A 25,764-nucleotide genomic window follows, 5' to 3' on the forward strand; every position below is an offset into this window, starting at 1 on the left:
GGTAGGGAGAAAGTGGGCAGCCTTGTCTAGTCCCTGATTTTAATGGGATTGCTTTGAGTTTTTATCCATTTAGTTTGATGTTGGCTACTGGTTTGCTGTAGATTGCTTCTATTATGTTTAGGTATGGGCCTTGAATTCCTGATCTTTCCAAAACTTTTATCATGAAGGGGTGTTGGATTTTGTCAAATGCTTTCTCAGCATCTATCGAGATGATCATGTGGTTTTTGTCTTTGATTTTGTTTATATAATGGATTACGTTGATGGATTTCCGTATATTAAACTATCCCTGCATCCCTCGAATGAAGCCTACTTGGTCATGATGGGTGATTGTTTTGATGTGTTCTTGGATTCAGTTAGCGAGGATTTTATTGAGTATTTTTGCATGGATATTCATAAGGGAAATTGTTCTGAAGTTCTCTTTCTTTGTTGGATCTTTGTGTGGTTTAGGTATCAGAGTAATTGTGGCTTCATAGAATGAATTGGGTAGACATGCTGTACTTTTTACCTGGACAAAAGATAGGATTCAGATCCCATTTTCAGCCATCAACAAAAGTCTTATAGTTTTAAAAGTAGTTTGTACCAGCTTCTGATCATGGGAGAGAGATGCAGTCCCAATTACATCTGTGGTGCTTTGGATAGGTTTGGCCCCCATTGAGTGATGTGTTTGAATGCTTGGCCCACAGCTAGTGGTGCTATTAGGAGGTGTGATCTTAGAATACATGTGGTCTTGTAGGAATATGTATGGTCTTGATGGAGGAAGTGTGCCTCTGTGGGGGTGGTTTTGAGGTTTCCTATGCTTAAGCTCTGCCCAATCTGGAATCAGGGCATCCTGCTGGCTGACTGCAGAACACAGACTCTTTCTGTGTGAGTAGTGAGACAGAGACCTTTGCAAATCATCAAGTCTATCCAGTGTATTCTCTCTCTGATAGGGTAACTGTGAGAAATTTGACCCCAAAGGACTCTTTCCAAATATGGGTCAATGATGGAAACTCTAACAAGTACTTATAAACTTAGCATATTATAGTTTAAACATGATTAAGTGGGTGAACTCTACCTGTAATTAAGTTTTATGAGATTAAAATATTTAAGTTGAACATCAGTATTGGATTTCATAATGTTCTGGATTTTGGTTAAACATCAGTAAGATATATCGTTCTATATTCAAAAATCAAAGCAGCTATAGAAGCTTAATATCAGTTTAATGATTTCTTTCTGGCTTCGTTGTCATTGACCAGTATTTAAAATCATTACTAGGAATAAATGCAGAAAACCCTGAAAAATGAACACTAGGAAAAAAGCCCAAATCATAGATCTAAATGATTGTAATCATAGCCATTGTTTTCAATTGCTTGTGGTCAAAGGCAGTTGTTAACAATTCACCAAAAATTTTATGTCTTAAGAAGATGTTGCCAGGAACTCTTCAAAGGCTTTTAGAAATAATGTTCTTGCAAGTTTTGTACTCATGAGATTTTCCCATAGAGTCAAAGATAATGATCCTAGAAAAGATTTAAAAATACATATTAGTAGTTGTCAATTTCTGAAAATGTTTCTTACTTCCATTAGGTAATATCTGTTGATCATATTTATTTCATTTTCTTTCTATTATTTAACATTAAAATCACCACTACATAAAGAATATTTGATTCACTGATAGTTATTATTTTTTCAATACCTAACATGAAAGTTTAGTATCATGCTTTTAGGTGGTTGTGTCATATATTGTGAAATTAGATATACACGGACTGATTCTGTGATGTCAGTCAAAGCTCATAAGAACAATTTCCATAATCATAATAAATTCAGTAAAGAAAATACTGCATGTCTATGAGAAAATGATTTTAATATAAATCTCCCAAATGTTATCTACCAACTGAAGGCTGGACTACTGCTCAATGAGTGAGAGAAAGTAACCTGCTGATTGACAGTATGACACTACAGCCAAGACTGTCATGAGAAGAGAAATCATTTGCATTGTGGCACCATTGTATTTGGTAGATCTGACATTTTTTGCAATAGTTCTCCATAGGTTTGAAGATAATAAATTTATGTCAAATTTCTTTTATTTATAATTTAGAGACACCCAAAACGTCACTTTACATAATAGAAAGAACATATATATATGTTTAGTATATCTCAAGGCCCTAGGGCACAAATGTAAAATGAGGGTGACATGGTAATTTTCAAACACTTAGTTAATGAAGTCAGTTTTTCACTCTGCTTTTGGCATTATGAAGCAAAGGCCTTCATCTAACAAGTCAGCTAGAGAGTGATCTCATTAATGATCGAAAATTTCCTTTTGAAATTCATTTGTCTTCTTTAGACATAAGAGTGAAATAGAAGAGATTAAAATTGACTGAAATAATGACTATACACCAACATGTGTCTTCATACTACATATTTCACTTAATATTGCAGATTTCAAGGTTCACTGTGGCATTTAAATGAAGGGTCACATCATAAATTTTAAAAAATGTGGTTGATCATTGGTTTTACCATCTATCAAGAGTAATTACTGCTAATAAAATTCAAAACATGCCCATAGAACTTCATCACATTTTTTAATGCATGCTGGTGTGGTGATATCTCTACTTAATTTACTTAGTTTATCCACACTTCCAGCCTATATAGATCTGATTTGTTTTCTAGTACTCTTTTAAAATTTTTACCTGAATTTCTGTCAGTATCACCAAGAAGTTTGAGTGATACCAGGACTTCGTTCTGAAGAGGAGTGAAGTCAGGAATAAAAGGGGCTATGTCAGTATCAACAAGGACTCGTGGGGGCAGGCCCCTCTGAAAGCTGTATGTTCTATTTTGGGTTGTAGGAAGACGGGCTGCCGCTAAATAGTTCACAGCAATAGCCCAGTTTTCCTCAAAATTTGCTTCTTTTTCAGAATAGAAATTATATCTAAAAGACAAATAGACAAAAATATCAACTAAGATTTATTTTCAAAGAACTGAAAATTCTTTCTTTGCAGAAATCATCCACTACCAAAAATAAAATCCAAATATTATTTGGAAAGGAAATGTGAGAGCATTGTTCATTTGGTTTGTTCCAGGAGTTGTAAAGATAGTTAAATAAAATACAAATCTGTAAAGGTTGGTCCAATTAACCACTTCTTTTTAATATTCTACTTTCCATTTATGTCATTCCTTATGCACACTGTATGTGAAATCCATGGAGTAAACATACTAAAACATGTTTAAAAGCTTCAGAATCCATACGCAGCAACAAGCACCAACAAGGTCTAGGACCACAAACTAGCAGTTCACAAAGCCACACAAAGCAGGAAGGTTGGGATCAATGCCATTTACTATTGCCAGGCCAGGAGACATGAGATCTATTTTGTAAATTAATGAAGTCATGATTTGTTAACAGGTAAAACAAACAGAAAAAGAAAGATGGCAATGCATCATGCTTGTTAATGCTTGTTAACCTTGGCTGAAGAGACAAATGTACCAAAAGTTATTTCTGCACCCTGAGAGCTTTAACCTGTATGTGATTTGTACATTTTTTTTTAATGGAAGATTAGATACTGCATATGCTTGTGTACACCTTCAATCCTAGCACTTGGGAGGCAGAGGCAGGTAGACCTCTGTGGGTTCAAGACCAGCTTGATCTATGGAGAGAATTTCAGGACAGCTAAGGCTACACAGAGAAATCCTATCTCAAAAAAATTAAAAAAATTTTTAAAAAAAGGAAGGAAGGAAGGAAGGAAGGAAGGAAGGAAGGGAGGGAGGGAGGGAGGGAGGGAGGGAGGGAGGAAGGAAGGAAGGAAGGAAGGAAGGAAGGGAGGGGGAGAAAAGGAAGAGAAAAGAAAAAAGAAAAGAAAGCAAGAAAATGAAACAAAGAGAAAGGTTTTTAGGGTGAGTAGAAATTGAAAGAGACACGAGGAGCATGCTAGAAGAGGGGATAGGTGTGCATCTAGTTTTCAGTGTTTGCAGTTGCCAGTGCTCACTCGACTAACTAATTACCTAATCTGTGTGCTTTATTACATGTCAGTTGTACCTAACTTCATAGAATACAATATGTGAATATCGATTCACTTTCTAAGGTAAGTCTTGATTTGATATAAACAAAAGTGTCTTTGTCTTTCAAATAGAAAAAAATAGCAGTAGCTGATTTTGAGACATAAAGCAACCAGGTCTTGACTTCCCCTTTGAACTGGAGATTGAAAATGTCTGTTGTTCAGGACAGCTGGCCACAGGCTGTCTGCAGTCAAACAATCACTTAGCTAATAAGCTGGAAGATTTCCTAGGACTCTAAGGCTCACAAGCATGATCAGTGTACAAAACTTCCACAAGCACTCTGGATTACTGAATTCTCATCTTGAAATTTAATAGGAAACTCAGTTAGCCAGATACCATGGGGAACCATTAGTCATAAGACACACTGGAACAGAAAGTGAAACAGAAAATAATCCATAGCAGACACACAAAGTAGAGTTGACTGGAGAGAAGTCAAAGCAAACTTAAACATTCAATATTAGGGGAAATTAACAACAATATGAAAACTACTTCACATCTTCTGTATTCAACTACATCCTCAGACAGCAATTAATAAAGTTTGTGCATATGAAAGTGTCTCAAATGTTTCCACCTACTCTTCACCCATCTTCAGTTGTCCAGACCTGAGCCCTAGCAGGGAAAGCATGCCAAGAGAAAAACAGAAGGGAATTGCAGGGGAAGCCATGGCACAGAAGAGAGGCAAAGAGTGTCCAAAGAGATGAGTACAAATCTCCAGATCAGATCCCAACATCTGTACAGACCAGGACCAATAAGTTATTCAGAAGTAGACCTCATCCGAAGAAAGTCTATGGACAGAATTCCTGAAGCTTTGACCAAATTTAGATGGTGGCTCTAGCTTTTCTGTTCTGTGACCATAAATGTCATAGACATTTATTAAAAAAAATAAAAATCAAAGATGAGGTTGAACCCAAAGAATAAGATACTGGGAGTATGTACCAAGGCCAAAGATGTTAAAACAGGAAGCATAAACCAATGGACCCCAGAGAAATACCTTTTTCCCAGGAATTTCATGCTGAGGGAAGACAGGCTGTAAATAAAGCCCTGGCCTGACCAGAATTATTCACATAGCAGGAAGAGCTTTCTTGCAATTCTAAAAGTGTATCTGTCTCTCAGTTGAGCTAACTTATGTGTATTTTCTTCATTCTACCTACAAAGCTGTAAGACATCTCCAGGAAAAGAGATGTCTTACAAACTAGGAGACTTTAATCCCCTGTTTAGAAAAAGTGAATGTAAATTTGTATTCTCTACCAATTCTTTCTTCTAGTTTCTTTTCAAATATGAGAAAGTTAAGGCATTAATTTTAAGAACCAAGCAAATTTCAACCATAAAAATGTAAGCCCCACTTATCAGTACAATGAGCAGCAATGAACAACTCTATCCAGTGCACACTTTTTACACATAGCATGAGGATCATAGAAGTCAAACATTGTCTTCCTAAGAAGTAGGTTGATACTTGAAACTGTAAATGAAAAACAAAGTTCTGTAAGTTTGTTTGAAGAAATCCATGGCGATAGCAGGCTTGGTGGCAGATGACTGTCATCTTGGCTACTCCAGGAGCTAAAGCTAAATCATGATACCACATGCATTATAGAAGGATAAACATTTCAGATCTACACTATGTTATGTACAGGTTGACATCAAGAACACGCAGGCTGTGTTACTGTAGTGAGACATTATCTTAACAAAAATTAGAGATAATAGGATGGATTGTATCTTGCCAGTAGGGTCATGGATGCATAAGGCCATTAGTTGGTTTAATGGCAAGCACCATAAAACAAGAGCAAAGAACTGTGAACCATGTTGCTCACACTGATAGTAATTTCTATACATAAAATAGAGGGAGGGAAGGACCTGGGTAATAGAGGGGAGGAGGAGGGGAAAAGTGAACCATGTTCAGGTCCTGGGGGGAGAGGGGTAAGAGACGTGAAGCCTCAAGAGCCAGCATAATGAATGAAAATATGCAACCTTGGAAGGTGATAGGTGTGGGGACCCTCTAGAATGTACCAGAGACCTGGGGCATGAGAGAATCTCAGGACACAAAGAAAGGCAACTTAGATGTAATAACCAACAGTTGGGAGAGAGAACTTGTAAAATCCACCTCCAGTAGAAAGGGCATCATCAAGTGGAGCGATGGGGATGCCATCTTACAGTCAAAAACTCTGATCCAGAATTGTTCCTGTCTAAAAGAACTGAAGTGACAAAAATGGAGAAGAGACTGAGGGAAAGGAGGTCCAATGACTGGCCCAAATTGGGACCCATATAAAGGGGAGGCTCCCAGGTCTGACACTATTACTGATGCTATGGTGTGCTTACAGACAAGAACCTAGCATGACTGTTCTCCAAAAGGCCCAACAAGCAGCTGACTGATACAGATGCAGATACATACACTCAACCAAAAGAGTGAAGTTGGGGACCCATGTGGTTGTCCATGAAGGCTGGAAGAAGTTGAGGAGGAGGGCAATCCCATAGGAAGACCAGCAGTCTCAACTAACCTGGATCCCAAACATCTGTCAGATGCTGACGCATCAATCAGGCAGCAGAGATTAGAGGGTCTAAGGCCCCCTCTAAATATACAGCAGAGGACTTTCTAGTATGGCCTGAGTGAGAGAAGATACACCTAACCCTAGAGACTTGAGGCCCCTGGAAGTAGGGAAGCCTACTATTGTGGAGGGGTATGGGAACATCCTCTAGAAGATGGGTGGAGGAATGGGATGAAGAACTATCAGAGGGCAGAACGGGAGGGGTCTAATGACTGGAGTGTTTAAAAAAAAGAGTAAAGATAAACAACCACCCATCACATACAGACTTACCAACTTAAGAACAGGTGGAAAAATGGGCATCTCAAAACCATGTCAGAAATATTAGGCATAAAAATTATTGAAAGCATCAAATGACCAAATGGTTAAATAAACAAAACAAGACAAAACAAGACAAAACAAGACAAAACAAAACAAAACAAAACAAAACAAAACAAAACAAAACAAAACACCACATTAGGATCTTATATGAAGAAGCAAAACTCTTGGTAGGGCATGGCAATACCACTGATGCCACATGCACTATGGGATTTATAGGCAGACTCTGAACTCTTGACTGTTCATGATTTCAGGTCAGCAAGGTACCTACTGCTTAAAATGTCCCACTCAAGTAATGGACTGCCCCTCCTCACCCTGAGTCCCCCTCATATTGGAACCAGCTCTGCTTCTGCAAACCTCTACCAGCTGAATTGTTGCCTTCCTTAGGAGCTACAGCGACTGATTTGTTCCCTTTGCCTCTCTATGTGTATGTATCTGAAAGATAACAGATGATCTGAGAATGAACATAAGTAATTAATATTGAAGGTAAAGAGACTGTGACTGTTCATCACCAAAATCTTCAAGCAAGTATATGAAGCATTTCATGAACAAAATTGATCTGGCATATATACTCTGGAAATTGTGATAAAGTAAAAATATATCTATTTAACTTTCTGACGTAGCATCTTCAAAATGGTTTGAAAACTGTAGAGTTTTCTTTTTTTTAAATTATTGAATTTTCTGAGGATAAGATATAATTACATTATTTCTTCTCTCCTCCCTTTCTTCCCTCCTTGCCATCCTACATATGCCTCTCAGCTCTCTTCTAAAATCCTGACTTTTTTGTTAACTGGTGTGTATGTGTGTGTGTGTGTGTGTGTGTGTGTGTGTGTGTGTGTACGTACGTACATACGTGTCTGTAATAGAGAGGCACAGAGGCCATGCTTGGATTCAGCAATTCTTTAATATAGGTGAAGTGGAAATAGGTATGAAGCAGAACTTTTTGCTCAGTTTACTGGCTGTAGCTATGGCTTATATCACCTGAAGATAGAAAATACCTTCATCAAAGGGAGTGAACCCACAGCTTATGTTCTGTTTCACTGCTTTATACTTATTTATATACTGTAGCAGCTCAGGCATATTTATAGGTTAAATATGACCTTTACAAATATGAGAAAAATCTGAATAGAATTGACCTTTTAAATCCAGCTTGTAATGCTCATGAACTAGAGGGCAGCAGAGCCTGCAGAAAAAAGGGATGACCTGGCAGACACAAGGAATGTGAACATGAGACTTTGTATCCAGTAGTTAAATTGTATTAAGTGCCAAATTGAACAGATAAGACCAGTCTCTGTGCCAGTAAAATGGAATAAGGCTGAAATTATGTTACATTGAAAAAACGTGATTGTTTCTTTTACCATTCTTAATAATAAAGAGTACTCAATTGTTATTTATTTAAAATATGGTAGCATTTTAAAATTGTCTTTTAAGGTTTATTAATAGGATAAGAAAGGCCAAGGGAGAAATCTGAAGTTCAGGAAGTAGATTGGGTCCTGACAGTTACATCATTTAATAACCAAAAACTTCATGATGTTCCACTTAGAGAAACTTTAAACAAATTTGGCCTGTCCTAAATGCAAAGAATTTGGATGTACAAAATGACAAGATAAGCTGAGGAGAAGGTGATCCTATAGGAGGACCAGCAGTCTTAATTAACCTGAGCCCCCGAGGTCTCTCAAACACTGGACCACCAAACAGACAGCATACACCAGCTGATATGAGGTCCCCAGCACACATACAGTAGAGGACTACTGGGTCTGTGTTCAATCAGAGATGATGCACCTAACCTTCAAGAGACTGAAGGCCCCAGGGAGTTTAGAGGCCAGGTAGGGTGGGGGGTGGGGGGGGTGGGGACATGCACGTGGATACAGGTGAGTGGGGAGAAGGTATGTGGAACAGTAAGAGGGTGGATGGTGGAATTAAAATATGGAGTGTAAAAAAAAAACTAAATAAATTTTTAAAAAGGAAATATATCTAGGAAGAAAATCCTCTATAATCACTATAAATTTTAAGTGTTTTAAATACTCATGATTCCTGTGCTTAGATTTGTATTATTCTTGGGCCTGGATAGGTAGCTCAGTGGTTAAGAGCACAGTTGCTTAACCAGAGACTAGGTTTAATTTCCAGAAGACCTGGATTTGATTTCCAGAAGCCACTTGGTGACTCTCAACCATCTGTATAGCTCCAGGATACCCAACATTTTTTACTGGCCTCCGTGAGAATCAGGCATGTAAGCAGTGCACAGAAACATAAATGAAGGTAAAACAAGAATACAAATAAAAATGAAATCTATAAAGTTTTACTCTTTTATTGTTTTGTTTTTATAGAAAAATGTAAGTGCTCTAAATATGGGAAAGTATGTTTATAACACATATTACAATTTGACAACCATCATTCACAAGGTAATTAAATTCCCTTTTCTCAGAAATTATGTGCCTGCATGAGTACATCTACCTGTGTTCTTATGAGTGAGTGTTTGTGTATAGTATAGGGGTGTGTTTGTATGAGTGTGCATGTGAGTTCATGTGCGTGCGTGTGTGTGTGTGTGTGTGTGTGTGTGTGTGTGTGTTTAGAGAAGGATACATGAATATGCAGGCCAGAGTACAATCTCAGGTCTGGTCCATCTGTGATTTTTTTTGAACAGGGTTTCTCAGTAACTGCACTCACCATAAGAATGGCCAGTGAGTTCCATGGATTCACCAGTTTTTACCTCCCCAGCATGGGTATGACATATATAACATGATGCTAGCTTATACAACATGAGTTCTAGATGCTAAATTCATGTCTTTTTGCTTGCAAAGAAGACAGGACAGGAGCTCAAGCAATTGAGCTATCTGAATGATGTTCCCAGCTGTTTCTTAGATATTGCTTTTCTTCTTCCACTCAAAAATATATTCTAAATTTGTCCTCCAATATCATAATCACCAAATATTTTAGTTGTTCTTTATCATTAAGATTAAAACCCCTGAATATACTAAAACACAAAAAAATGAATAAGGCCATGCATGCTAGTTTTAGTCACCTTGACAACAAATATAGGTGTGTGTGGTAAGAAGAAATTTTATTTCAGGAATTATGTTCATCAGATTGGCCTGTGAGGTATTTTTATGATTGCAAATTCATGCAAGTGGATGCAACCTACTGTAGGCAGTACCATCACTAAGAAAGAATCCTTGAGCTACATAAGAAAGTTAGCCAAACAAAAGAAAGAGAGACAGTTAATCTACATCCCTCCATGGTCTCTGCTCTGATTCCTGCCTTCATGTTCTTGCTTGACCTCCTCCCTGGCTTTCCTTTACCGTTACGATGGACTATAATTTGTAAGATGAAACAAACTCATTCTTTCCTAAGTTGCTTTTGGACATTTTAATTAAATTAGTGGAAAAAATCAAAATAAAACAGAGACAAAGACATTTCTTACCTGTCTCCAAAGGCACTGGTGGGATAGTCCAAGGATGAGGCATGGGCTTCCCATAAGTAGTTAAGAAGGCCATCAAAGTCACTGGAATTCAACTGCATGTACTGAAGGGTTAGAGAAAATAGTGTTATGTGGGCAACCCTCCTAAAATTTGCCCAGACTCAGAAATATGAGCAATAGTCAGCATTAACCAAAAAATGTGTTACTCCATCCTATCCCTAGTGCTTAACAGCAAATGAAATAATAGTAACTTTCAGTAAAACATATCATCCATTTGAAAGGAGCTTCAAGTATCTGTAGAGTGTCCATGCTTTCTACTTGTCAACATTAGTACATTTTCACAAAATATTCAAAGTAATAAGAACAAATTGAAAATGTAAGTATATCAAAAGCAATGCGTTAACTATCTAAAATTAGTAAATTTATATTTAAATCATTAACTTTTAGCTTCTTCTGTATTTGATGAATGTATTTCATTTTGGTTATCAAATGGTTTGTTCAGAACAACACATCATTGTTTAGCTCTAACTACAGGTGAGTAGATAATAATTCACTTTCAATAATGATAGACTTACTTAAAAATAAGTCTATGATTCCCATTCTTGTAATATGTCAAAAATAGCCTAAAGTCTCAATTATTCACATGCCTATTCACTCTCTCCTAAAATGATCTACATGTTTGCCATTTGTGGTATTTTTTTTTCATTTTCATTAAGAACAGATGGACTTTGCATTATTGCTGAATGAGAATGGTGGGGTTCTCTGGTGTGCACTGTATTTCTATACCAGTTTGAGAAAAAAATCTGTGTACAATTTACATTTTAATATTAAGAAAAGTATACAGGAGATAAAAAAAAATAGTCTTTCACTAAAGACTTGCACAATGAGAATTCTCTTAGCATGTTTGAGGAGTATGATATAAAACTTAAATGACAAACCTGAAAAAAGTCTCTCCATCTGTTCATTGTTCCAGGGACGGCAGATTGACAGTCAGAAACATTATAACAAAACCTCATCTGATCCTTGGGTGGAGGCAGGATCGTGATTTGGTTTGGTGATATTCCTGTTATTCCAGAATCAACAGCAGCAAGGAAAGGTATCACACTCAGATAATAATTTATATCTGTAAAAACAAGAGGCTGGTTAGACTCAGAACCAGTAACAAAACACAGAGCATGGTTTTAGGAATCATTAAGTCATTAAGGGATATTCACAGATCCCGAATCACAGATTATCAACTAAAATTTTGTAGAAAATAAACTTATAGTTTAATAGTCCTATAATCATGGGTACATATATACATACTGAAGTGTCATTAAGAAAGGTAATTTTAATGTATTGGATAACAATTTTATTTCAGATAATTAAATAAAAAATAAAAAAGGAAAGAAACAAATTCTATCCAATTGTTCTCATAATGGTACATGAATTCTCAATAAAATAGCATTGTCAATTTTAATTTTTCTAAAATATAATGGCATACATATGAAATATAAAGCATAATTATAGATTTTATCAAATATATAACATAACTATTGATTTGGTAAAGGCATACTTTATATTTTACAACTTAGACTAATTTTTATACAGAATATCACCAAATACTTTTATCCTATTTCACTAAAGCAAAACTTTTTGACTGGTACCCTAGTAGACTCCAAGCTTTCCCATTGTAGAGGATCAAGTCCTGCAGATTTAATCATTTTAAGCTAATTAGGTGCTTATACTTATTCTGAACACTTTACATTACAAAGCAAATCAGACTAAATTGTAATTTGAGAGCTGTTGATAAGTCTGTCTATTAGTTCTGAAAAGAAAGACTCAAGTTAGTGTGGGAGAAAGCATCCTGTGGTTCATTATACTTATGAGTCACTCCAGACAAAAGTAAGATTGAACAGTGTCATTTAAAATTGAACAGTTGGTGAATTGTTCTAATAAATTTTTATATAAATTCATTTCAAACAAAACACACCATGAAAAAATTAGAAGATCTATACAAATTGTTTTCAGTATTGCATACATAATTAAAGTCTTATTTATAGGTTGACTAAACTAGGTATAATATTAGTCTTCCAGCTCTGTGAGTTTCAGAATTTTGCGCTTTTATTCTGAGCAAAAACGAAAAGAATGCTTAGTGACACTTGAAAAGGTTCTATGTTCCTCTGGGAATCTGCCATATCACCAACAGTGTTGCTCCGTAGAAGCCATGATCTTTGTAGTTCCTTGATTAAATTTCTCTGTGAAAAGTCTGATGATATCCATAAACATTATTATATTCCATTTGATTGATCAACTCTGCCACATGCCATCAAGGACACTGGTATAAAATAAAGTCAATTTGTCTTGAAAATGGGGCAGTGATGATTTGTTTTGTCTGTCTCTAAAATTCAGGTTAAATATATTCTTTGAAGTATAAGTCAAATTTTGGTATTGAAGAAAACCTACCTGCCCACCAACTGTCCACAGAGACACACAGACTCTCATTAAGTTCATTGCCACAGTCTGTCATTCCAGTGGGATCAGCTAATCTACCTAGAGGGCAGAGAAAGCACAGGTGTATTTGTTCATCATGCACATCTGAAACAGTTGAATGCATGCATTTAATTTATAGGTACAAAAATTCAAATTATTTATATTTTACTTACCATCATTTTTAGTTTTTATTTCTCATCTCTCAACCACATTATTTTCTGTTCTTCAGTGACATCAAACTTTTGACTTTTAGTCTTTAGAGTGTACAGACAGTTTTCCTTACATAACTTCACATTTTACTGCCTACACTACCCTCTAACAAAAATCATAGGAGCAATAGCTACAGAGAGAAAAATACACCACGTGCACTCTCTTTTCACTCATACCACACTCTTCATTTACTCTCCTCACACTGTCTCCACTCATTCTCCACTCACCTCATGTACACCCCACACTTGCTCTCTCAACTAGCTCTCTTGAATTTTTCTTGTCCCAGTGTTTTATTGTTACTCCAAGGCAAGTAGAAAGGAAAAAAACAAGAAACTGTATAATAATTTCCAAATCAAATTCAAAAGAATAACTATATCCCGCAAAGAATCAAGAATTACAGCTGTTCCCTAAATTTTGAGCTTCCCCTATTCATAGGCCCGTGGCCAAAATAATAGTATTTGCAAACTTATCATTTTTTTAAACTTTAACTTTTGATTTATTATACTTCAGAGCTCAGAGCTCAGAGGTCAGCTACTTGCATTTTCCTGTGAAGCTTTAATGATAAATGACATGGGCAAAGCTGCCAGGCATTGGCCACAAAGAGTCATGTTAACCCTTAACTCAAAAGTTCCTCTAGCTTTCTGTCTCTTCCCATTGCACATGATAACTCTTCTAAGAGTCCCAGTATTTTGACTAAATTTTACTAATATATAATTTTATGCATTCTAGAATTGCCTATCCAAGAACCCAATAACCACTCTCAAATGTACAACACTTACTTCATAACTTCCATAGGTTTTTCCTTTCTTGATGTCCCAGTGTTGGCTTGGTTTCATTTTCTAATAATTTCTTCAAACTTTCTTTGCAAGTCAAACATTAATATGAAACTCCCATTGTGCATTTATTGCAGTGTTTCCAAGATGAGAGCACACAGCATGCACCTGGGCCATTAGAACTCTGCTATGCCCCTATGCCTCAATGTTCAATAGTTTAAGAGTCATTACATCAAGGAACATCTACTCTCACAGAATTCAGCAGAGTAGAAGGAGAAAGAAATAAGAAAGGCAGATATAATAGCATAATTATGCACACCAAGGCTAACTGAAAAGCAGTCACACACAAATGAAATATATGCAGCTGTTTTCCATGGCTAAAGTTAGGAGAAATGGGAACAACTGTTTTTATAAAGAGCTCCCAAGAACCACTGAGATATTTCCGTTTTGGCCTACTGCAGCCAGTCCCTTATATCAGATGGTAGGTACCCTGGAGGGATGTGTTTCCTGCTTCTCAGGGTGCCAGATGCCATCCTTTTTTTAGAAAGAGCTGTTGCTCACAGATAGGTGTCTCCATACTGGCCTGCTGTGGGCAGTTCCTGTCATCATATGTTTTTTTCAGCAAACACCATGATCAAAAGCAACTTAGAAAGGAAACATTTAGCTTACTTATTCTGAATTATTGTACACTGAGGAACGCCAAGACAGGAGTTCAAATCAGACTAGAACCTAGAGGCAGGAGCTGACAGAGATCTTGGAAGAGTGCTAGTTTGTTCCACATTGCTTGTGCAGCTTGATTTCTTATAAAATCTAGGACCACCAACCCAGGGATGGCACCACCCACAATGAGTTAGGCCTGCTCACATCAATCATTGATTAAATAAAAGACCTATAGATTTGCATATTGTCTGGGCATATGAAGAAATTTTCTCAGATGACTTCAGCCTGGGTCAAGTTGACATAAAACAAGACAGTAGTATAGGGTAAGAAGAATCCCCCTTTTCCTAATACATCAGGAATATACTGGTATACAGAGAATATGTGTCTCTCTTACCTGATTGATACTGCCAGCCAAACTGCAGAGGCAATCCCCAAAGAAGATTTTGTTCATTTTCTGGACCATATTTTGCAAAATACATAGCTGTCTCTTCCAGTAAGATTCTGTACATCCCCATTCTGTCAGTGTATACCCAAGGATTAATTATGTAGTTCCCATCCTCCATCATGTAGTCACTCAACTGCTCAGGGCTGTCTTCCCATAAAGGAGGATATGGATCTGAGCTATCAGAAACCTCTGCTACAGCTGCACAGAAGCAGCCAGCCAGTACCCAGACCCAGGAAGCCAGGACAGCCATGGTGCCAAACTGGGAGCCAAGCGTGCGACCATGCTTTTATTGGAGAAGAAAGGAGGAAGCCAGGATTTCTTTTCCTCTTGTAAGTAATTTGTGCTATTTTCCAGGCAGAATGCCAGTAAAGAAGTACATCTTAGAAGTTTTGTCGCCTTTCCACCAAAAGTACATGAGATCAGACTCTGAACTCAAGGTGAATCTTGTTCAAATATTGGATAATGCTGTTTGTTAATGAAGAAATTCTTCTATTTTTTTACAGTGTACATTATAATTACAAATTACATTATCAATGACATTAAATTAGAATGCTTGTCCCTCATAAAAATGTGTTTACATAATTCATGGAAAATATTGAATAATTTCCACATTGGTGGAAATGCCGATACTTTAATAATAATAATTTCTAGAAGTATACTAAAAATACATGTGATACAGTTATAGTACACCTTTCTGTTTCAAGTAAAATACTTAGACTATATCAAATTGTTCCAATTAAAAAAGTAAAATTGTTAAAAAATCATAAAAGCAGCTAATTCCCAACATTTATTCATTTTTCTCAGAATGTTATCTAACAACCTAAGGTCCTGGATTTATAGTTTCTTTTGCCAAAATAACTTTCATAGTAATAACAATAAGTATAATAATGATGATATGTAAATAAGTTTCGGATATGTCCTTGAATAAAGTGTATAGTATTTTGACTTTCGTTCATATTGTGACTTTTGTTATACACACAATGGCCAAAACTCGTTACTGACCTTTAAACCCACAGTGCTAATTTAAGGTTTACAAATTGCAAAGATGATCATACCTAAAGCCAAAAAACTTTAGAACCATGAGTATTCCCTGGATTTCTTGATTAGAAATACATGTAATTTTATTATATTTTTATTTGTAACAAGTTAAGGGTAACAGAGTAACACAGTTATCTGGTGCTATACCCACTCACCTAGTGTGCTTGAAGCCTGCTGTGTGATTCCCAGCACTCAGGACAGGAGAAGAGGAAGAACAGCAATGAAATAATGCAGTTGAGCAAATGTAAATGTCCATATCCTGCTCTTATACGGACTGGATATTATCAGTAGACTAGACTGTAAAGTTAAACAAGGACAAGAGCTCTTTTATTATTAGGTAATTGTGACTTGCTATCTATCCTACTTAGCTTTAACTGTCAACTTGACAGAGCCTAAAGTCATCTGACATGTGGTTCTTAATTAAGCCATTACCCAAATCAACTTGTCACAAGTCATAGGATTTCATTTTTTTCTTCCTCCCTAATAGAATTCCACTGTATACAATTACTGCATTGTCTGTATCCAGTTGATGGACACTTAGGGTGTTTTCATTTCTCGGGTGTTAAGAATAGTGTCACCATAAACATATGAACAGAAAGCTCTCTTAGACAGACTGTCACTTTTTATACTCACAGCAGTAGATTGTTGGACCATACAGAAGTTCTGTTCTAAATTTTCTGAGAAACTTCTGTATTTCTTGTAAAATTTATTCTTATTGAGAATAGTAATAACTTAGTTTTGTTTTCATTATGATTTCCTTCATGATTAATGATGTTCAACACTTTCGCCTTTACCTATCATCTATATGACCTATTTTTCAGACATGTCTAGCTATATTCAATGCCCAAGTTAAATTGACATATGGTATTTTTTCCTATTGATTTTTTGGGGTTCTGATATATTCTAGATATCAACCCTTTTGGGGTGGGTGAAAGACAAGTAACTTCTATTCTTTAATTTGCCTCTTTTCAAGTTTTCTTCTTTTGCTCTTCAAAACTGTCTTAATTTTATGAAAGTTCATTTATCTATTTTTGTGTTTTGCTCCCATACTCCTGGGATCTTGACTAAAAATATTCACTAATTCCAAAGTCTAGAGCCATTGCTCCTAATTTTTCTTTCAATAGTAATATTGATGGTGACTATAATGATGATAATGAATTAGTAATAATAATAATAAATTATTAATAATAATAATAACAATAAATGTTTGAACACATTTTCCCTTAAAACATCAAATCACTTGGGTCTGCAGATGTCTGATGGCTAACTAGATACAGGAGAAAACTTTGGAATCTCTTTCTTCATATTAGATGTGTCTCTTTCTGTTATACTAAATATTATGAATTATTCTTGTTCACCTCTGCACAAAGATATGTTGGGTGTTTTGCCCATATTTTTGCACAAATATCTATTTACCAATTAAACCAAAGGATAAAACCTAAATATCCATAAAAACAAAATGAAAACATAAATGTTCACTCCATCTTTATAACTGTTTTACATGTTGATATTTATATTTATTGCTAAGAATAAAAAAGAAAAACAAAGGCAAATTTTTGTTTTGTATTGATTTGGAGATGATGTAGATGGATTTCTGCCTCTAATTCTATGTCCACATCTACAGTGACCTATAATGGATGAAGCTTTCATCACTAATTCAAAGCAAATATGTAGTATGAAGCACATGTTTACTGACCAAAAACTAATATAAAACTAAAAGATAGAGTAAAGCTTATAACAAATACAGATGTTCATACTAGCATTCCAAAAATATTAGGTAATATGCTGTGAGAACATCCTTGAGCTGTAATGAATGGAACTGTAAATTTTATAATATGTGTTTCTTCCTTTCCAAGCAAGATGAAGTAGATACTCTAAGCAGTACTGTATCATTCTATATGGCCCAATAGGCACTCTTGGCGCTTTGGGGGCTCCAAATTTCTTCACGTGAATTACATGAAGGAATGTTTTAAATGTACTGAGCAATGCATCATTCAACAAATGTTTTAAAGAATCCTCACTAGTCATTGCAAGCTGACTGGTGTTATACCACCCTGCCAACTGTCTGTCTACCCAAAGGCATATTCCTGTTAAAGAACTGTCAAATAATGCTGACAGAGCATAAATGAAGAAATTCACAATGCACAGATATATTTGAACACTACATTTTAAAGATTTTTCTAAGTAGCTCTACTAATTGATTGAATCAGGGGTTGAGTACCATGAGTTCTGATAACAATACAGATTGCTATAAATTCTGTTTTGCCTTCCTGAATTTTACTTTAACAGTACTGTCATGCATCATAAAAACCAATGTCCTTTAAGGTTACCTAACAGCATTGTCCTAACATTATAAGGTCAAAAATCAAAGTGTTGACTCTAACTCTATGGGGAGCCTTTGTGGAAGGTTTAAAGATTGCTAACCTGAAAGTCAGAGCCTCTCAAGTTATCATCTAATCACTTGCAGACCCATGCTTACTTCCTCTGCCAATAATACAACTAGTAGATCCATGCAATCCTCTACCTTTCAATGATTTTTCTCTAAAGTGAGATAAGAGTGGGTTATTTTCTTTAATCGAGAGAGCCATAATAAATACAACTATTAGGATGCTAATAATCTATACTTCTGGGTACTTGTGACCCAAATATTCATATGTCACTATACTAAATGGTCATTCAGGGTTCTCAAGTCTTCACTACAGTAGAAGATCAAGAAATTAAGTTTGTAGAAAGAGGCTGGATATCATTGGAAGTGAGGTTGTGACAAGAAAGGGTTTATGAGGAGAAAATGTGATTAAAAACTCTATATGTTATGTACTGGTATGAGGCTGTCATAATGATCCCATTATCATGTAAATTGATATACAATATAGAAAAGTAAGCTGTAATAAATTCAGCTCCCCCAATACATAGCATTTACTCATTTATTATTCAAATGCTATAAAGCTTACCTCATGATTAGGGACAAATATGGGTTGACCACTGTGTCAAAGCCATCCAAAAGTAATCCTCTGTACTTTGTTCTTGGAAGATCAATAAGCCAAGAAATTCTTGCTCACCAGGCTCCCTGCCCATGATATCAATCTCTGACTTATTCAAGTACAGTTGAATCTTTAACAGCATATATAATTTCTTATGCACATACTTTGTATGCCAACTTCCCAAGTCGTATCAGTTGGACTTTCTCCTATCCAAACTCATTCTATGCTTCTGGACTTTTTTTAACTAAGGAAGAATTTGGGTTTTAATGCAAATTGCTTTTATGATCTTTCCCCAATAATGTTATTTTATCACCCTAAGTTTAAAAAATGTTATATAAGTACCAGGAGACTGAAATCTCCAAATAATGGCTGCTATCACAGTTGTCATACTCTATATTCATAAGGTAACTTTTAAAAAGCAACTAAATCCTTTTCTCTTTGTTAGTGAAAGCTTTTCTATAAGGACTTTAGCTAGAAGGAAAAGACTAGACACTGTACGAGATGCTAGCAGAAACTGTAAATGTGCTGTCATCCTAACCCTGAGGGAGAGTTGCAGGAACTGACAACATTGTCTTTCTGACTTGGCCACCTGAATGACTCAATCCTGTAGTCACTTTGTATCCCAGGAGCAGGTGGAAATGATGGGGTGAAGATTCAAAGCTACATTGTATTTGGTAGTAATTTTCATACTGTTACTAAGAACTCACATGATAGATCCTGAGATACCAACCAGCCAGAGAATAGCCTAAGCATCACCACTTGTGCACATAACCAGCCTCTCTGCCTTTGTTCCTCATATGGAATTACTGTTGCAATTAAGAAAAAGACAAATTCGCCCGGCGTGGTGGCACACACCTTTAATCCCAGCACTTGAGAGGCAGAGGCAGGCAGATTTCTGAGTTCAAGGCCAGCCTGGTCTACAAAGTGAGTTCCAGGACAGCCAGGGCTATACAAAGAAACCCTGTCTAAAAAAAAAAAAAAAATTTAAGACAAATTCCTCTTTGTCCTTCAAGAGAAGTCCCATTGAGGTAAATGTTCCCTACTTTTATGACCATTTCTTCCTGCAGTGACATTTAGGATTGGCAGCACACTTGGTCTTTAGGATTGGGACAGAACCAGAATTTTGGACAAGATCTGACAACAGTTTTGTTGCTTCAGTCCTTAAATTTAATTTTTGATTTGTTCTGAGTTTCCCCTACCATAGCATTTTCCTACCATAGCTTTTATTCTTCTATATGTCCAGGTTCAATTTTCTCAGTACCATTTATCACAATGTTTGTGCTTTCTCTGATTCATGATCATTGTACTGTGTCAAAACTCAGTTGATTACATATGGATGTTTCTATCCCTATTGTAGGTTATGTCAGATTTGCCTGGATTGCTTAGTAGTACTATGTAGATTTGGGGAATATTCAAATGACTGTGTGTGTGTGTGTGTGTGTATGTGTGTGTGTGTGTGTGTGTGTTTGTGTGTGTGTGTGTGTGTGTGTGTGTGTGTGTGTGTGTGTGTGTGTGTTTAAGTACTGTATTAAAGAACACTAAAACATCTTCCATCTCTAAATACTTCCCATTTCTTGTCTCTCTCCTTAGGATCATGGAACTTATAAATGTTTTATTTAAGCATTTAGGTACCTAAAATAATTTCCTTTGAGATGGAATATAGATGTCCCTTTAAAACATTGTTATGTGTATTACATCTTCATGCTAGACTATAGGGATACAAAGCATGAGAAAGAAGCCTGCCTTCTGCTATCCATGTACAGTTATTCTCTAACTTTGTATCTGAGAGTAGACTTCAGATTCATTATTTAAAATGGATATATCCATACATTTAACACAGTGTTAGCTGTGTTAGATAAATTACAAATACTGGAAAGTGATACCTAAATCCTCACATGACTTTAGTATTGGAGCATATTTCATGGAGGTAGACTTCAGAAAATCTATCCATAACTTAATGCTGTTCATCCCTACATCTCTGCCCTTTTCTCCTGTTAATCTGCCACATCTTATTTGAGTTCCTATTTGAGAAAACCTAAGCCAGAATGTTCTTCAAAGGTGATGAAATGAAAGATAAAAAATTCTCAGTATTTTTGTAGGGATTAAAGACAATTGTGAACTACAATAGGGATGCTGCCAACATCCAAATTTAAGTCAACTCAGCATACAGGATTATGTAATCCTTTTCTTTGTGTATATTTCAAACAAAAATAATAGAAAAGATTCATAGCTATCCAGGTAAGTGTGAAGGTCATTCATCCTAATGGCCATATATTGTTTTTCTGCTGATTAAAATCCTTGGTTATATGCCAGAAACAACACTACTACTTATCCTCTTCTTTCCATTTTTGTTTTAGTTGCCTATCTGTTTATGTTTCATACACCTTTTCTTTTAGTCACAACTCTACATTGTGTTGTTTTATTATGCAGTAAATAATCTTTTAAAGAGTTTAAATTCATATTATTTGTAATAATCTTTCTTCTGTCGGTTATGATGAGTTATCTATCTGTTATATATAGTTATAGATCTTCTCTTGGTTGTCGATCTTAAAACAAATTTGAAAGTGTATATGGCATTGTTTTTCAAAAATACATTTTTCCTCAGTTGAGAAATATTGAATGGCTGAGAAGCACCTAAAGAGATGTTCAACATCCTTAGTCATCAGGGAAATGCAAATCAAAACAACCCTGAGATTAAACCTCACACCAGACAGAATGCCTAAGATCAAAAATTCAGGATACAGCAGATGCTGGCAAGGATGTGGAGAAAGAGGAACACTCCTACATTGCTGGTAGGATTGCAAGCTGGTACAACCATTCTGGAAATCAGTTTGGCATATTCTCAGAAAATGGAGTACTACTCAGCTATTAAAAACAAAGACTTCATGAAATTCTTAGGCAAATGAATGGAACTAGAAAATATCATCCTGAGTGAGGTAACCCAATCACAATATAACACACATGGTATGCACTCACTGAGAAGTGGATATTAGCACAAAAGCTTGGAATATCCAAGATATACTTCACAGATTACATGAAGCTCAAGAAGAAAGAAGACCAAAATGTGGATGCTTCGGTCCTTCTTAGAGGGGGGAACAAAATAATCACAGGAGGAAATATGGAGAAAAAGTCTGCAGAGACTGAAAGAAAGGCCAACCGGAGACTGCCCCACCTGGGGAATCTATCCCATATACAGTCATCAAACCCAGACACTATTGTGGATGCTAAGAAGTGAATGCTGACAGGAGCCTGATATGGCTGTCTCCTGAGAGGCTATGCCAAAGCCTGACAAATACAGAGGTGGATGCTTGCAGCCAACCATTGGACTGAGCACAGGGTCCCCAATGAAGGAGTTAGAGAGAGGACTGAAGGAGCTGAAGGGTTTGCAACCCTGTAGGATGAACAACAATATCAACCAACCAGAGCCCTCAGAGCTCGCAGGGACTAAACCACCAACCAAAGAGTACACATGGAGGGACCCATGACTCCAGCTGCATGTGTAACAGAGAATGGCCTTGTTGGGAATCAATGGGAGAAGAGGCCCTTGGTTCTGTGAAGGTTCAATGCCCCAGTGCACGGGAATTCAAGACTGTGTAGGCAAGAGTGGGTGGGTTGGTGGGGGAACACCCTTATACAAGCAGGGGTAGGGGCAATAGGATAGGGGATATCAGATGGGGAGCCCAGAAAAGGGATAGCATTTGAAATGTAAATAAGAAAGTATCCAATAAAAAAAGGAGAGAAATACATTTTTATTCTTTCCCCGCTATAATTTATTTTGGAGTATAAATTTAAATGTATTTATATACTTTGAATCGTTCTTCAGATAAATGTAATGTTCACATTACATAAATACTTTTCTATGCTTTTTTGTCATAAAGAACTTCTATTTTGATCTAAATTTCAGTTACTTTCATATCATGCAACTGTTGTTCAAGATGCAGTGTATTTATACATTACAATTTGTAAGATTTTGTAAGTCTAGGATATTAGTGTTCATTATTAAAAATAATTCTTGTTGGTTATTATCTCGTTGTCATGGGCTGCTATTGATATCTATCTATCTATCTATCTATCTATCTATCTATCTACCTACCTACCTACCTACCTACCTATCTATCTATCTATCTATCTATCTATCTATCTATCTATCTATCTATGTAGAGATAAAATAGATGGTCCATCCTTTCGTCTCAGTACCAAACTTTGTCTCTGTAACTCCTTCCATGGGTGTTTTGTTCCCAATTCTAAGAAGGGCCAAAGTGTCCACACTTTGGTCTTCATTCTTCTTGAGTTTCATGTGTTTTGTAAATTGTATCTTATATCTTGGGTATTCTAAGTTTCTGGGCTAATATCCACTTATCATTGAGTACATATCATGTGAGTTCTTTGTGATTGGGTTACCTCACTCAGGATGATGGCCTCCAGGTCCATCCATTTGCCCTGGAATTTCACAAATCCATTGTTTTTAATAGCTGAGTAGTACTCCATTGTGTAAATGTACCACATTTTCTGTATCCATTCCTCTGTTCTTTTCTCTTTTTTTTAGTTTTTTTCCCCCTTTGGATATTTTCTTTATTTACATTTCAAATGTTTTCCCTTTTCCAGGTGTCCCTTTCGGAACCAATATCCCATTTCCCCTCACCCTGCCTTTGTATGTTTTGTTCATTTTTAAATGATGCATATGTTCAACCTGACTGTTCCTCATGAATTATAATTCTGATCAATAAATCTGATTTTGCCGGGCAGTGGTGGTGCACACTTTTAATCCCAGCACTTGGGAGGCAGAGGCAGGCAGATTTATGAATCCAAAGCCAGCCTGGTCTACAGAGTGAGTTCCAGGACAGCCAGGGCCACACAGAGAAACCCTGTCTAAAAAAAAAATGTATTTTGCTAGTGGATTTGAACAAAATGTGTCACAAAGCATAGTCTGCAGTGATGACACTGAGCCTAGTAATTAACTGATTCTTCTCTGGGAGTCCTCAAAAGGAAAACCACCAATGTAAGAGAAAACCCTTATGGTATACAGAGAGCTATATATTCATTACTAGCTCTGAGAATCCTTTACCATCATCAGAAAGCTCATCCAAACCTGACCTCTCCAGGCATATAATATAAGTATAGATTGTATTAAATTTCTAACTGGTGACAGTTTGCTACAGAAGGAAGAGGAAAATAAAGAGTAGTTAAAGCATTAAAACCCAGGGAGGCTTTATTGTGACAAAGTTGCTGACATTAAATGTAGATGACATTTGTGGTTTTGAACTCCTGGAATTGTATGCTGCAATGGTGAACTGATATTTTTTGTTGGAAAATAATTTCTTGCTGGTGTACTCTGTACAGCCATTTCTATTTTCTGCACTATATGGAACATTCACTATTTTTAGGGTATTATATTAGTATATTTTTTAATAATCAGCAATCTGGTAGATCTCACCTTTAAAAACATTTATTTTTCTAGTAATCATAATGAGTTGCAGGGGAATTTGATAAGTAGATAAGACAACCTGGTGACAGCATCTAGGAAATGAAAGAACTTGGATGAAAACTAATCTTTTCATCAAATTATCACATAACTTGCCCATTGATCAACTGACGTAATTGTCAGTGTCTGAGCAGAGTCCCATGAAAACTATACAAACATTTTCCTTGGAAGAGCTGAAGCCACATAAACAAGAGGGCACACAAGAGTTAGGCTTCTTATTTAGTGTGTACAGTGTTACAGGAGAGCCATTTTGCCCTCCATACCCCTGAAATACTCCATAGAGGAGATAATTCAAACTATACTTTTCAAATTTAAGACACAGATAGCTTCTTAAACTACTAAGTAAGATAGTTCATCCAACGTATTTTTTGATCAGAGTGAATCCACCATTCACATTTTAAAGAATTTTACTCTCTCTTTTCTTATTTTTTTTTCAAATTTTAGTTATTTTATTTATTTACATTCCACAAGTTGCCCCACTTGCTGGTTCCTCCTTCCCAAGTTCATCATCTCTTCACCTCTGTTTTCTCTCCCCTCCCCCATCTGCCCCCTACTCACACCTCACTTCTGCCAGCATCCCTCTTCCCTGGGGCATCCAGTTTACACTGGATTAAGCACTTACTCTCCCACTGAGGCCAAATAAGACAGTCTTCTATCCATGTGCCTGGAGCAAGGACCAGCCCATGTATACTCTTCAGTTGGTAGCTTAGTTGCTTAGAGCTTTCAGGGATCTAGTTGATAATGCTATGCTTCCTATGGAGTTGCAGTCCCCTTTAGCTGCTTCAGTCCTTCCTCAAACTACTCCATAGTAGTTCCTGGACCTCAACCTAATGGTTGTCTGTAAGTATTTACATTGTTTTTTTCAGTCAACTGCTGGTAGGGCCTCTCAGAGGACAGCCTTGTTGAGCTCCAGTCTGCAAGTAGAAACTGTGTCATGGTTTGCTTATCATGCATAGGATCTATTCCAAGTTGGGATGGTCAAGGGATGGTCAAGGGATGGTCAAGGGATGGCCTTTGTCATTGAGGTGAGTTTCCTGTGTGCAGCAAAATGCTGGGACCTGTTTATGTATACAGTCTGTTAGTCATGCCAATTTATTCGGGGATTGAGTGCATTGATGTTAAGAAATATTAAGGAATAGTGATTGTTGCTTTTTGTTATTTTTGTTTTTAGAAGTGGGATTATGTTTGTGTGGCTTTCTTTTTGGGGTTGTTGAAAGAAGATTATTTTCTTGCTTTTTCTAGGTTATAGTTTCCCTTCTGTTGTTGGAGTTTTCCAACTATTATCCTTTGTAGGGCTGGATTTTTGGAGAGATATTATGTAAATTTGGTTTTGTCATGCAATATCTTGGTTTTTCCATCTATGGTAATTGAGAGGTTTGCCTTGGCTGGCATTTGTGTTCTCTT

General features: G+C 36.4%; 1 protein-coding gene and 1 pseudogene across 1 annotated transcript; both read right to left on the reverse strand.

Annotated features, from left to right (window-relative positions):
* Positions 1-1,104: 1,104 nt before the first annotated feature.
* 2310057J18Rik (RIKEN cDNA 2310057J18 gene) lies at positions 1,105-15,123 on the reverse strand. Its single transcript, NM_026336.3, has 6 exons — positions 14,809-15,123; positions 12,745-12,831; positions 11,238-11,422; positions 10,303-10,403; positions 2,667-2,905; positions 1,105-1,496 (listed from the first exon to the last, which is right to left on the reverse strand). The coding sequence occupies exons 1-6, from the start codon at positions 15,107-15,109 to the stop codon at positions 1,396-1,398; spliced, it is 1,014 nt and encodes a 337-aa protein (NP_080612.1). The 5' UTR covers positions 15,110-15,123; the 3' UTR covers positions 1,105-1,395.
* On the reverse strand, positions 17,671-19,369 carry Gm18508 (predicted gene, 18508; annotated as a pseudogene).

The sequence above is a fragment of the Mus musculus genome, chromosome 10 (genome assembly GCF_000001635.26).
Source record: "Mus musculus strain C57BL/6J chromosome 10, GRCm38.p6 C57BL/6J".
Taxonomy (NCBI): Eukaryota; Metazoa; Chordata; class Mammalia; order Rodentia; family Muridae; genus Mus; species Mus musculus.

Bases quoted from the DNA above. Each gene is read 5' to 3' on its own strand.
- 2310057J18Rik (NM_026336.3), bottom strand. From the start codon at position 15,109: ATGGCTGTCCTGGCTTCCTGGGTCTGGGTACTGGCTGGCTGCTTCTGT. The intron at 2,906-10,302 runs GTAAGAAATGTC...TTTGTCTTTTAG, and splicing joins ACCAGTGCCTTTGGAGACAG to ATATAATTTCTATTCTGAAA. The intron at 1,497-2,666 runs GTAAAAATTTTA...AATCTTTTCTAG, and splicing joins TGATACTGACAGAAATTCAG to GATCATTATCTTTGACTCTA.